The following is a 15,243-nucleotide window of genomic DNA, read 5'->3' on the forward strand; positions in this document are numbered from 1 at the left end:
GTTTTTTCTTGCCCATTTTCATCGCTGTTGGCATCATCATTTCCCTATGAAGACAATTAACAAATCCGATGATTGAATGTACAGATGTCCAATAATAAACTCTTCATAAAATAGGTGTGTTAGGTTGTTAGTAGTATAGTAATCTTGACTAGTTTATGATAAGAAATTAAGGTTAAGCGTCGAACAGGACTAGAGTTGGGGCTAAGGTTAGGGTTAGCATTGTCATTAGCAAGACATATTTGTATTTAGTTAACTACCAGTAACTTAGAACCCATTTTTTAAAAAAAAGTTTCTATTTTTGTGCCCTGGATTTAAAACTGGTAAAATGAATACACCAAAAAAAAATATACATTTCTTTGTTAATTAATAATAAATGCAAAATCCATTAAAAAAATAAGCAGATTCACACGTACAACCAGAGGCGTAGCGACCCTTCCCGACGCCCGGGGACAAACTTTTGATTTGCACGCCCCCTCAAACTTTTGATTTGCACCCTCCCTCCCTCAAACTTTCGATTTGCACCCTCCCCCCCTCAAACTTTCGATTTGCACCCTCCCCCCCCCCCCTCAGACTTTTGATTTGCACCCTCCCCCCCCCCCTCAAACTTTCGATTTGCACCCTCCCCCCCCCCTCAAACTTTCGATTTGCACCCTCCCCCCCTCAAACTTTCGATTTGCACCCTCCCCCCCCCTCAGACTTTCGATTACTTTTTCCAACACCTTTTTGCCGCCCCTTAAGGTCTGCGCCCGGGAACGTATGTCCCCCCCCTGCCCCCCCCCCCTCCCATCGCTACGCCTCTGCGTACAACTTTACATATAAAACAAAGCGGGAGGACAGAGACAGAGAGCTACACTGCTGTACCACACACATTTTCTACCACAGAGCCGTTGGGCTGTGTGACGTCACATCGTTGTCTCTTCTTTAAAATCTCTCCAGCAGTTGACCTGATGACGTTCCAGGCGAACGAGATATCGTCTTCTGTAGTGCGAGGTGTACACACGGCAAACCTGCGGTGTAGGAGTAAATTTTATATATATATATATTCCAGATATCTTCAGTAACCCACCCCCCCGAAAAATTTTGTCCGCCCCACCCCCGAAAATATCAACTGCCCCCCCCCCCTCCACTACAGAAATTAAATTAAAATCTTGACAAAACACTGCTTACCCTCAGCCTGAAGCAGACGAGACCCAGCGTCACCTTGGCGACGACCTCGAACCTCTCGTCTGCCGCCACTTGACCTTCAAAATATTTTCCCAGTCGCACGTGCTGTCGATACAGAAGTATGAGTAGTTCGACCGCTAACAGGAAGTACTTTTTGCGAAACACCTAATTCAAGCACCTCACATTCAATCTAAATATTTACCAATAATTTCCTTTCTAACATTTGTCTGAAACTCTTCCTTATTGCTAGTGCCTTGATAAACTCGATGACCTGGCCGACTGGATTCATGTAACCTTAGAAGACGATCCTAACACTTCTGCTCTCTTCTCTTGCCGTTATTTGTAAATTTTGTTTAAAATCAACATTCCCTTCTTAACTGTAAGATATTTTTTGTATGTAACTTCCCTTAAGCCACTCCCAAACGGCTGTATCCATTGTCTTCATACCACTACATTTCAGCCGCACCCATGATTTCATTTCAAAACATTGTCAATTATTTTTACAACCAATCGCTGAACATGTTTCAAAATATTTTCTTCAGACTCACTGCTGTAAACCACGCTAAACTTAATAAAACTATCATCTTTTTACGCCCATTTCAAACTACGCCTAAGGTTACCTCTCTGATCCTAACCTGAAGACTCTCTAGCCCAGGGGTTCCCAACCTTTTTTTTTACTCTAGAGCACATTCTAAAATATCAGTAGGGTAGCGGGCACCACCTATTTTAAATCTACAAACTCCTTCCAGAGGCGTAGCGACCCTTCCCGTCACCCGGGGACAAAACTTTCGATTTGCACCCCCCCTCAAACTTTCGATTCGCACCCCTGCTCTAGCCCGTACGTCCACCCCCCCCCCCCCATCTTAAACAACGCCTACGCTTACCTCTCTGATCCTAGCCTGACGACCCTCTAGCCCGTACGTCCACCCCCCCCCCTCCCTTAAACAACGCCTATGCTTACCTCTCTGATCCTAGCCTGAAGACCCTCCAGCCCGTACGTCCACACCCCCCCTAAACAACGCCTATGCTTACCTCTCTGATCATAGCCTGAAGACCCTCTAGCCCGTACGTCCACACCCCCCCCCCTAAACAACGCCTATGCTTACCTCTCTGATCCTAGCCTGAAGACCCTCCAGTCCGTTAGTCCACCCACCAGCCTCCCCCACCCCCACCCCCAAACAACGCCTACGCTTACCTCTCTGATCCTAGCCTGAAGACCCTCCAGCCCGTACGTCCTAATGACGAACCAAACTTTTAATGCTCGAAATCTCCGGGACAAAGGAATGCCCCAATGCTGGAGTGATAGAAATTACAATAGGCTTGAAAAGTCTATGTAATCATACTAAATATTTTTTTTAAATATGGCAAGCGATAAAATTTTAGTTACAATTTAAAAACTTAAACTTTAAAAAAAAATTAAGACTGTTTGAGAAAAGTTCATTACACTCATTTTTATATTTTTTTGTTGAATATAAGCCGTTGAAAAGCCGTTTAAAATTATTTTATCCTTTCAAATATTAAATACAATCGTCCTCAACCTCTCTTTGAAGTCAAACGGAAAGGCCAGGTACAGTAAAACAAAGAAAGATGGATCGTTAAACATTCACTACCTTGATATAAAATGGACAATTATATGTTCCCTACCTTGATATAAAATGGACAATTATATGTTCCCTACCTTGATAAAGGATGAACCATTATATGTTCTTTTACTTGATATAAGATGGACAATTATATGTTCCCTACCTTGATAAAACATGAACCATTATATGTTCCCTACCTTGATAAAAGATGAACCATTATATGTTCCTTACCTTGATAAAAGATGAACCTTTTTTTGTTCCCTACATTGATAAATGGGACGGAGTGGTCTAGTGGTAGAGAGCTGGACTGCTATCCCGTCTGTCACGAGTTCGAATCCGGGTTCAAGTCAGTAGACCGTTCCTGAGTCAACCCAACTCTGATGGGTACCTAATTTACATTACGGAAAGTAAAGGCGGCTGTGCATAGTGTTGACCACACTATCTCTCCATATGCCGAGGTCAGGTTTGAAAGGGAAACTTTACTTTACCTTGATAAAAGATGGACCTTTATATGTTTCATACTTTGATACAAGCAAAACTATTAAATGTTCACTACCTTGATATAGGATGGACAATGACATTTTCCCTATCCTGATATAAGCTGGATAATCAAATTAGTACCATCAACTTTTCCCTACCCTGATATCTAAGGACTCGTCTCCATGTTTGTGCTTGAGATACAAGGGGTCAACGGTCAAGGAGCTGGTCAGCGTCTTGGCGTTCTTTACCCTGATACATTAGAACACACTAGGTTTACCATCAAAATATAGAGCAATAGAACAATATTACAAAGAGATGTGAATAAAAACAACAATATATATATATATATATATATATATATATATATATATATATATATATATATATATAATATATATATATATATATATATATATATATATATATACATATATATATATATATATATATATATATATATATATATATATATATATATATATTATATATATATATATATATTATATATATATATATATATATATATATATATATTATATATATATATATATATATATATATATATATATATATATATATATATACATGTATATATAAAATTCTATAATTATTTTATATAATTAATAATTTACATATATATATATATATATATATCCTAATTTATAAAAGGCCATGTGCGCTCTTCTCTCTCTCTCTCTCTCTTTCTCTGTCCGCAAAAAATTTTCGCCGGACATCACGTCAGAATCGGCAGCGGTATATGGAGAACTTTTTACGGACTTTTGTTGAAAATAATATGTTAGATGTTTTAAATGTATAACCACAATTTTACTTAAAGAAGAAAAATAAAAATTAAAGGCGTATTCGAATGTAGAGAAACAGTATTATTTATGCAACCGGAAAAGCATTAATATATGTGAAAAAGAACGCATAAAACTGTGACGTCACTATTGCTTATACATTAACTAATGACGTCATCTGCCGTGTTAAGAATGAAAAGAAATGAACTATTTCATTCAAATTTGATTTAGATCTACGTACACTATGAAATGTATACAATACAATTTTTCCGGCCTAAACTCATAAAATTTATTTTATGTATTTGGATTCTAGATCTAGAGATTCTAGATCTAGACTAAATCTAAATCTAAATCTACGCAATAACTAGATCTAGACGTAGACGCTAAGATCTAGATTTAGACTCTAACTTCTCTAAAATCAATTCCAAAAATAAATGTCTATATTAGGACTAAACTATTTCAAGACTTATTTATTTTATACAAAATCTTTGTTTGGAACTGGCTAATTTGGGATAAAAAATTAATTTGAAAGAATAGGCATATTCGCGTAAGTTAAGATTTTAAAATACGTGTTTCATTCTCCGTATTTTATAAGGTGCCTAAATAGCGGAGATGTTAGTGTACATTAAACCACGCAGGTGGTGCGGGTTCGAGACACAGCAAGTCAACTTGGTTAATGTATTCTTTTTTATTATGCTCGGGCTAAATTTAAAAAAAAAATTCTTTTAGGAATCTAGATCTAGATCTAGATTGTCGGGTGTCCGATAGGGCACTTCCCGGCGCCGCAGGCGCTTCAAATTTGGCATGATCTTGCCTTGGTGCGACAGAACACGGGGGCCGGTTGGCCGAAAAGTCTACGATGTGGGGGTCAAAACTGACCTCGACTGACCGGTACCTTATATGAGCTATAAATCGAAAAAAAATGTCCACGGAGGAACCTCTTCATAACTCTTGAGGTCGTAGACCGACCTTCGGGCGAATTAATTAAGCATTCAAATTCTCAATGTTTTCGAAAGCCTAAGCGAAGCTGGGCAGCATGCCTAGTATATATATATATATATATATATATATATATATATATATATATATATATATATATATATATATATATATATATATATATATATATATATATATATATATATAAAATTCTATAATTATTTTATATAATTAATAATTTACATATATACATATATATTATAATTATATATATATATATATATATATATATATATATATATATATATATGCATAGTGTTTGTGCTTGTGTGAGTGCGTGCGTGCGTGGGTGCAAGCTGAACTTTGAAATAATTTATTCCGCCTACCTAACTATTACCAATGGAGAGTGGATGGGTTGGGCTAATTTCAATAGTAGGATTGTATACATTTAAAAAAAACTGCTGTACTAAAACGTTTAATTTATGAGCTGTACAATGGCCATAGCGCTAACAAGTCTAGCTTTTCAACTTGAAAACCCAGCAAAACAGAAGCTAAAGTGTGGTTGTAGTCTTGGATCACGCAGACGTGAATTATATTTTCTTTAAACTTGGATCGTACCAACCTCTAATGCCGTTGGAAAGACTTTGTGTTCAGTCACTAAACTTTTTTCATTCACTTTTTTCAGACACAATAATTGTATGCAACTGATTAATGAACTAGAGAATTACTTACCACATCATCGAACCATCCACGCTGACTTGAAGCAGCTTGTAGGGATTTAGACAAAACGAGTCGGCGTCCTAAAGACATAGAGAAGGAAAAGAAGGTTCGTTTCAATATTTTATTCAAGACTTTGTTACCCGGGGAAAGGCTGGGAAGGACGGACGGACGGTCACTGGTAGAAGTATATATTTTTTTATATACATTCCATTTCGTTCGTGATGGTGGGGTGGGGGGGGTGGAGGTAAACGCGGATTTTTGCCGGGACGAAGCCCCCCCCCCCCCCACTGGAAAAAAAAACTGTAGTCCGTCTTACATGTATTGTTTCTTTCAGACTTTTTTCTACGGGGGGGGGGGGCACTTGATATTTTTCGTTAAGGGGAAGGGGTGTACTAAATTTTCCGGGGAGGGGGAGAGAGGGGGGCGGACACTGTTAAAAGTATATATTTTCTATATAAATTCCATTTTGTCCGGGGTGGGGGGGGGGGGGTAAACTTATTGCGGGAATAGAATAACATTCATAGGGAATGGGGAGTAGCTGTGGTGGGATTTTATTTGGCAGGGATCGGGTATCTATATATATAATTCTCTTCTGGGATCAGTTAGAAAACAAGCTGCAAGCGCCTCCTTGCAGTCCCCTCTCTTTCTCTCTATCACTATCACTACCACCCCACCCCACCCCCACATGATCTGGTGAGCGGTGTTCACTCTGTTTACATTTTACAATCATAGAGACGGGTTTGGTGACGGCTATTAGGGGCAGATAATTTAGTTTGAAACGATTTTAAACTTAGAGGAGGTAACTTAGAGGAGGCTGCTTTCACGTGGGGGGGGGGGGGGGGGGGGTTAGTGTTTTTAAGCAAATATTTTCAACGAGCCGGCCCGCGGCATAACATACGCCGCTATTTAGTTGTTTCTAATTTTCAATAATTCATAATTTGTGAATTCGACAGTACCAACGCTGACACTGAAAATATTTCTTTAAAACACTATAAGTAGCTCGTTAAGGACCATAACCCCCCCCCCCCCTTCCTTCCCTCCCCCCTCCTCCCCCCCCCCCCCCTACGTTTACAATCGTTGGCTCTGCTTGTAAACATTTAGAGTGAACACAGCTCACTAAAACCATGTAGGGGTGGGGAGGTAGGGAGAGCGTTTGCAGCTTGTTTTCTAACGGCTCGAAAAAGAGAATTATATATATAGATGGCAGCATTGGTACTGTCGAATTCACAAATTATAAATTACTGAAAAGTAGAAAAAAAACAACTAAATAGCGGCGTATGATACGCAGCGGGTCGGCTCGTGAGCTATAATGAGGATGGGAAAGGTGGGATAATAGCACAAAACACATTACGTCTTCGTCTTCGTTCTTAACTTTGTAATATTGAAGGTGGTTTTCTCCAACATAAGTAAGTATTCCGTTTCAAACTCTCATGCGCTTTTATGACCCGTTGACTCATACTTCAGCCTGTTTTTCTTTATGTATTTGCTTCCATAACTTATATCTATTGGGGAAAAATCTGAAAGACAGCAGTGCTTAATTTTGGAGTAGCCTCGCTTTGGTTGGATGCTGTTCAAAGCCAGCGAGTCGTTTCTGTACGCGGGTCCGTTCTCTTAACATTTTTTGAACGTTAGTTGACATTTGGATTGGATAGGGGGGGAATGAGGGGGTGGGGGTGGAAAGAGGTGACATCTCCTACACTCCACCTAACTACGCCAATGTAACTTCCCCATTCATAACAAATACAATCACCTCCACACCAGACATAAAGTGCTGAAATTCCGGACAGACGAAAGCTCCCCCTGCGTACGCCGCGTCTATGTGCAGGTAGACGCCATGTCTGGTGCACACCTCCCCCACCTCTTGCAGGTTGTCAAACGAGCCGCAGGTTGTCGTGCCCAGGGAGGCGCAAACCTGCAACAAATCAAAGGTGTGAACATAGCTTAAGTTGTGGTTTTACTAATGAAACAAAAACTAATAAAAAATTGTATGGAAATGTATTAATGTGTAACTATACTGAAGCAACAAGACTAGGAAAGTGAAAAGCCGGTTTTTGTAGGATTTAATGCTGATAGCGCCTTATTTCATCGTTAGAAATAACGTGATTTGTGTTTGTGTTTTAATTAGCAGGCAGATAATGGAGAAAAACAGACGATAAAACATTGTAGACTAAAATTTAACTTACAAAAAATGGCACCAGACCAAGTTGTATGTCTTCCTATTAAAAAAAACAAACAAATTAGAATGTTACAAAATGGTTACTGTTACAAAATTATACAAACAGTAACAAATGTTTTTGCTCACAGATTCAATTTTTAGCGTTCATAATTTACTCTACTATTTAGTACGATGTAAGTGACTATCCATTTGATACGTCCACACTTTTTAAAACTTCAGACTCCCCCCTTCCACACGCTGTCCACTTTACTCTCCTCCTCCCCCACGTCCAATCCACTTGCTTACATAAAGGTCAATTATTCCGGACCCTCCCACCCCCCCCCCTAATGTTAATGTCATTAATGGATGACCACCAATGTAGCTTATAGATGATTAAATTGTGTAATTAAATCGGATATTGTTCACAGAAATGTGACACAATGCTGAAAGCAGCTTCTAAATTTAAAAAACATAATTATAAATTACATTTTTAGGGAACCACAAAATTAATGCCAATCAACGAAAATTAAAATACTTTTGTTTTTCAAGTTGTAATTAAATTTAATAGGGGGTTCTGTCAAGTTAGGTTATAATTATATTTCATTTTTGAAGATTCAATTAAATTTGCGGGTGGGGGGGGGGGGAGTGACCATGTACAGACTGACCTGCATGGCTTTCTCCAACACATCGCCCCTGAGTGAGAAGTTCTCGTCATGCTCCAGTTGTCTCAGCTTGACAAACCCGATCAGCGCCGCCTTCTCCACGCATGAGTGAGCCTGGAAAGATTCGAATTTTTAAACCGGTAAACTGGGTCGCTCTTATGTACTTCAACATAGCTTTTTGGTTTGTTTGTAATCAAGTTCTGCTATATTATACACTGTCGAAGGAGGCGATATCATTTAATATTCGCAAAAATGCAGTTCGTATAAGGCACAGTAGTATTGTCCGAATTTCAAATTTTACTTAAAAAATTGTTATAGATAATTTTAAATAAGTGTTATAACCGACTGAAACTCCGGTTTATAATTTAGTTTAACATCATTTTAAATAACTCTTGAAAATAGGGTAAAAATTGGTTGTTTGTAGGTGGATTATTTAAAAAGTTACAATAATTTTACTTTACAAAAATAGAATACGAGAGCTGATAGCTATGATATAATAGGGCTGGTAAGTAGGTCATCAACCAGTTCTACGGCTCAATTAAACCTTCATGAGAAATAGAACTGGTTGGTGACCTACTTACCAGCCCTATTGATGCACCTTTGTTTATTAAGTACAAGCAACATTTTGGTAAGTTTTTTGAAAGCGAAATGTTTTAAGCACATTTCTAGAATTAAGACCGATATTCTAATTTTGATTTCGGCTAATCTCTTTTTTTTTCAGAATTTTCAGTTTACTGTAAGTACACTTTAAGTGTAGAAAAAAAGCCAGGTACAATAAGGATGGAAAAAAACAGGTGCAGTAATGATTTAATAAAAAGTCTAGTGACAATTTAAGCGCAATTTCCTTATGTTATCCATAACAATTTCAAATCGAGATAAATCATATATTCAGCAAATAAATAATGCAACACAAGTAGTTTTAATAATTCAAAACAAAATAGAAAAAATATTTATTAACGAGATCGAAAAAAAATTGCGAACGTGTAGGGGGTATTTAGTTGTCGCGCTCTCTATATTGCTTTATAGTACTGTAGTGTATTATGTATAATGTAATTTTTAAATTTTTTTTGTGACCAAACGAAAGGATATTTTTGAAAACTTTCTTCGGCATTATTGTTCTAAATTATGACAGAAATCGATTGGTAAATGTTTCAAGTCGCTAAGTGGTCTGGTTGCCGAGATATGGGCCAAAAACTACATTTTTTCGAGGTTTTTTGGCTTTTCCGGGAAATCCAGGAAGGAATTCCGGGAATTTTTTTGGCCCACAATCATCCTCGGAACTTGCTTAAAATATTTGCTTTGGAACTAGTCCTCGATATTGCTTCGTTGATGAGGAGATACGACTTAAAGGCTGCGGACACACATCCATACATTCATCCATCCATTCATCCATCCAGAAATGACGCATTATTAAACGCAATTTTCCTTTTTTTGAAATTGCGCTAAAAAAACAGGTGCAGTAATGATGAAAAAAATTATTTCAGGCCAGGATGTCCGAGGGCCAGATGAAGTAGAGTTGATATGTAGCTGAGTGTTTTGCTTTGATAAGACAGTGAGTTCAGCTCTAGGCTCACCCGCCTTTAAAAAAAGCAATGAATCCTCTTCAGACCTAACGATCCATTGGACCGATGGTGTAGACCTCGACATATGGAGGGGAAGGTGTGGTCAGCACTTTGCCCAGCCGCCTTTACTTTCCCTAAAATACCTGTTCGTGTTAGCAGCCTATCGCTCTACTATTAAGGCCACGCCGTCCTCTTCTTCTTCTTCGTTCTTAATTTTTAGTTGTTGGAAGGGATCGAGCCTTATTTGCCAGAGGTTTTGAACTCGAGACTTTTTTTCGAATTTATCAACCATGAGCTTTTGCCGACTCGACCACGCCTCCATCAAAATTAAGGAACGTGTCAACTGGTTATGCGTCGTTGAGGCAATTGACTCCGATTTCAGCCTGCTCTTTTTTTGGATTTGCTTCCGTAGCCTTTGTCCAACCAAGAACAATCTACAAGGCAGCAGTTGTTTGATTTTGGAGTTGTCTCTCCTAGAAGAGCGGGTGTCCCCAGCTAACGAGCCTCATCTTTGAACTCGAGACTTTTCGGTTTAGCAACCATGAGCTTTACCGACTCGACCACGCCGATCCCGCCACGCCGTCCCAATCACCCGCCTTTACTTTTCCGATATAACCAAAATCCGACTTGGTTAGAATCGGCGACATCCTGCCCGTGTATGGAACTCAAAAAGTACCGATGTGTAGAGTACAGCGACCAACCAGTTTGGAGCTGTAGGCGACAAGTTTAGAGAGCAGCTCCACGTTATCCCTGTGGGGGTGGGTGGTCTTGAGCCCCTGGATGGTCCGGTGTCTGGCTGACAGTAGGGCGACTAGCACGCACTCACTGGCTGACCCCTGGGGGAGAAGGAGGGTTTGTTACATAAGTAATGTTCGTCTTCCAAACCTGACGGTCTTTTGGGCAAGTGGAGTAGAGTTCACCTGTTTCTTTGACCTCGGCATATGAAGGGATAGTGTTGTCCTCACTATACCCAGCCGCCTTTACTTTCCTTAACGTGAGTTAGGTACCCATCCGAACTGGGTGGACTCGGGGATTTTCTACTGACTTGAACCCGGATTCGGGCTCGAGACTTACGAGTTAGCAATCCAGCTCTCTACCGCTAGGCTACCCAATCCCACCTGACTTTTGTAATCTTTAATCTATATAAAACCAATGTAAAAAACAATTTTAAATGACTTTACCTGTATACAACCGCCTCCTTGACCACTAGAATTCATGAAATGTTCTGGTAATCCAACCATTTTTCCTGAATACAGTAACTCATATTGTTAAAAGTACTAAAAACACTATAACATATAAATAGTAAATATTTACCACTACACGAACTGAAGACTGCAGAGATGCTTTGGGAGATTACAAAATTAATATACCGGACAAAATATAAGGCTATTGTTGAGGCCCTATGTTCCATAAGGTGCAGAGAGGATTTAGTCAAAGTCAAGACCACGACAAGCAACAGACACCTAATTAGTTTTGTTGTGAAAGTTTTTGTGACCTACCGACCCAATCCAGCACCAAATGCTCCAACTCTACTCCAGCGGGACTTGAAGCCTACACAAGGTATAAGAAAATAAAAAAAATAAAATAAGAAATATTACCATCTTAGACGTAATGATATATTGGGAAGATGTAGTAGAGTTTACATGTTTCTTGAACTCGGCATATAGACGGAGAGTGTTGTAAGAGCTATACACCCTCCTTTACTTTCCCCAACAAGGGTCAGATAGCCATCAGAGAAAGGTTGACTCAGTGAAGCCTTACAAACGTAAACACAGATGCGAGCTCGAGACGTTCTAAATGTCCTTAGTGTACATTAGGTAGAGCTTATATGATTTCTAGACCAAGGAATAAATAGTGTGTATAACTAAGAAGCCTATACTTTCACTAATGTGAGACGGGTATACAGCAGAGCTGGGATGACTCAACTACGCGCTTGCGCCTTAAGTCCGGGATCCGAACACAAGACATTTAAGTTTGAATGTTTATGTTCTTACTTCCGACTAACCTTTCAATATATTTTAAATAAGTCAGTAACCCCACCCCCAAATCACACTCACTGCCTTACACCCCCCCCCTCGTTAGCACATTGCTCCCCAACTTACCCAAGTAACCCCACCCCCAAATCACACTCACTGCCTTACACCCCCCCCCTTTCGTTAGCACATTGCTCACCACCTTACCCAAGTAACCCCACCCCCAAATCACACTCACTGCCTTACAACCCCCTCCCCCTCGTTAGCACATTGCTCACCAACTTACCCAAGTAACCCCACCCCCAAATCACACTCACTGCCTTACACCCCCCCCTTTCGTTAGCACATTGCTCACCACCTTACCCAAGTAACCCCACCCCCAACTCACACTCACTGCCTTACAACCCCCCCCCCCCCCTGGTTAGCACATTGGTCACCACCTTACCCAAGAAAAAGGCACGCAGCCAAGACCATCCGCCAGCATGTCCGATAAAACAGCCGTGTAGGAATGACCAATGGGCAGGTACGCGTGGAAGTTTGGATGCTGCCAATGGACCATCTGAGAAAGTGATACATTTTTGTCTAAAATCTTCCAAATTCACGTTCATATTAGATAAGTAAAAAAGTGAAGTTCCATTTTCAAACCTGACGGTCTATAGAGCAACTGAAGTAGAGTTCACTTGTTTCTGTGACCTCGGCATATGAAGAGATAGTGTGGTCAGCACTTTGTTCAGCCACCTTTACTTTCCATAACGTCAGTTAGGTACCCAACAGAGCAGGGTGGACTCAGGGACGGCTTATGACTTAAACCCTGATACGAACTCGAGACTTACGGGTTAGCAGTCTAGCTCTCTACCGCTAGACCACTCCGTCTCCCTCATATTATATACAGACCATAAATTAATTGAAGCGCTCTGGAAGTACCCCTGCGATGATTTTTTTCCATCTGAATTGTAAGCTTAAAGGAGAATTTCTCAACACAACCACGTATTACAAGCGACTTTTTTATGTGCCATTGACTTCGATTTTAGCCAGCTTTATTTTCTGGATGTGCTTTCATATCCTCAGTCTACCAAGGTCAATCTGCAGTAGTTTAGATTTTGGAGTTTTCTTTACTGGATAGTAGTGAGTCTCATTTGCCCGCGGTCTCAAGATGAGACTAGGAATTAGCTATCACACGCTCTCTTTCCTCGTTCACACTTCAATATTTTGATAAGCGTTAGTTAGGGATCGGTGTGGTCGAGTCGGTAAAGCTCATGGTTGCTAAACCAAAAAGTCTCGGGCAGATGAGGCTCGTTAGCTAGGGACAGCCACTCTTCTAGGAGAGACAACCCCAAAGTCAAACAACAGCTGCCTTGTAGTTTGTTCTTGGTTGGACAAGGCTATGGAAGCAAATCCAAATAGAAAGCAGGCTGAAATCGGAGTCAATGGCCTCAATGGCGCATAACCAGTTGACACATATCCTTAATTAAGAACGAGAAAAAGAATAAGCGTTACATATTTATTGACCTTAAAAAATCGATATCAGAAAAAGATCAACTTTAGATCTACTTTCTAATCGATCGATTAATTAAATACTCGAATATTCAGAAATACACTCGAATTAGTTACAATTTAAGAACACAATTAAATCGGCATTTGAAACAAATCAATTTTAAAATGCATTATCATCTAAAATATGTAGAAATCTGAAATTCATTGGCCCTTTAAAAATCAATTGAAATATATCAGTATTAGAAAACGGACATTTGAATTCAATTGAAGGATGCAACACACTATAAAGTACCGAAGTAAATTAAATCATTACGGGTGTTTTTAACTAAATGGTCAGCAACTTCATATACCCAAAACAAAAATACATAGGCATTTTAAAACTTCCAAAATAGTATATTAAAACGAAATCAATTAGGAAACAACAAAATGTAATAACCCCTGGCATAATGGCCTTCTCGAAGTCATCCATAATGGATTCCCATTTCTCTCCCTTTTCCGGGGCGTTTTCCGGAAGTAATTTCCTTAAATAGCCGATCTCCACATCCGGCAGGACTTTCTTGGACCGGATGTTGTCCATATAGTCAGCGATGAAGTCCATCACCTCAGCTCCTCTTCTTTTAAACTCTGGCGTGTCCATTTGTTTTTCTGGTTTAAAGATAATGTTTATTTCTTGTTTAATATTAGTTAGAAAAGTTGTTCGGCTATCACAAACAAAAAAGGCATTCTACATTGTCTGTATATATTTCATATTAAATTTGATCATTGTAGTTTTAATTTAAGTTCTTAAAATTTGAAATCTGTAAAGTGATGCGTTGGTTTTATATGGCCAATATTAAATAGATTTTAAAATAATTAATGGTACAATTACAATAATGATGTGTTGATTTTATATGGCCAATATTAAATAGATTTTTAAAAAATTAATGGTACAATTACAATAATGATGCGTTGGTTTTATATGGCCAATATTAAATAGATTTTTAAAAAAAATAATGATACAATTACAATAATGATAAAAACAAGATGGCAGTCGACAATAAAAAGCCGTAAAAACAAAACCAGAGGGGCCTTGAACTAGATACGGAATTGGAAGACAAGAATCTTCAATACATTTGTTGAGTCTCTGTGTCTAGGAGACATGAAGTGTTACAAAGGCAAATACAGACAGGCTACAGTCGTTCACAAACAGATATTTACGACAGACCCTCAGACAGTGTTTCTTCCAGACTTTTTTCTCCGGGGGGGGGGGGGGGGGCACTTTTTTGAAAGTGTGGACTAAAATTTTCGGTGGGGTGGACACTGTTAAAAGTGAATATTTTCTATATAAATTCCATTTCGTCGTCCCCCCCCTCCCCCCGAAGAGATGGCTGGAAGAATAAACTCTGCCTTCAAAATAAGATTGCACGACAAAATGTAAAAAAAAAAGACCTGTGGCAAAACACAAACCAACAGATTAGGACATCAAAGTAAATCGATATGGATTTGACCTACTCTGGGAAGGTAAGAAGATAACATCGTGAAAAAAGCTTTGGGCTAGAATCCCCGTGAAAGAAGGCAAGGAAAACGCCTAGGAAATCATGGAGAAGAACGGTAGAGTAAGATGAAAAACACCGCTGGGCTCACGTGGATACAGATAAGGGGAGCGGGCCAAAACTGAGTCGGTGGAGAGGCGTGAATGCAGCCGTTTACTCCACAGTGGTACAAAAAAAGGAAT

At 39.3% G+C, this 15,243-nt stretch overlaps 1 protein-coding gene across 1 annotated transcript; it reads right to left on the minus strand.

Moving 5' to 3' along the window:
• Nucleotides 1-1,140: 1,140 nt before the first annotated feature.
• LOC131951692 (aromatic-L-amino-acid decarboxylase-like) lies at nucleotides 1,141-14,166 on the minus strand. Its single transcript, XM_059314054.1, has 12 exons — nucleotides 13,966-14,166; nucleotides 12,481-12,594; nucleotides 11,562-11,613; nucleotides 11,244-11,308; nucleotides 10,764-10,898; nucleotides 8,504-8,614; nucleotides 7,867-7,899; nucleotides 7,434-7,595; nucleotides 5,696-5,763; nucleotides 3,386-3,476; nucleotides 2,360-2,458; nucleotides 1,141-1,269 (listed from the first exon to the last, which is right to left on the minus strand). The coding sequence occupies exons 1-12, from the start codon at nucleotides 14,164-14,166 to the stop codon at nucleotides 1,141-1,143; spliced, it is 1,260 nt and encodes a 419-aa protein (XP_059170037.1).
• Between the last annotated feature and the right edge of the window lie 1,077 nt (nucleotides 14,167-15,243).

Source organism: Physella acuta, unplaced genomic scaffold (assembly GCF_028476545.2).
Source record: "Physella acuta isolate Inbredline_101_S28 unplaced genomic scaffold, ASM2847654v3 ptg000066l, whole genome shotgun sequence".
Classification (NCBI taxonomy): domain Eukaryota; kingdom Metazoa; phylum Mollusca; class Gastropoda; family Physidae; genus Physella; species Physella acuta.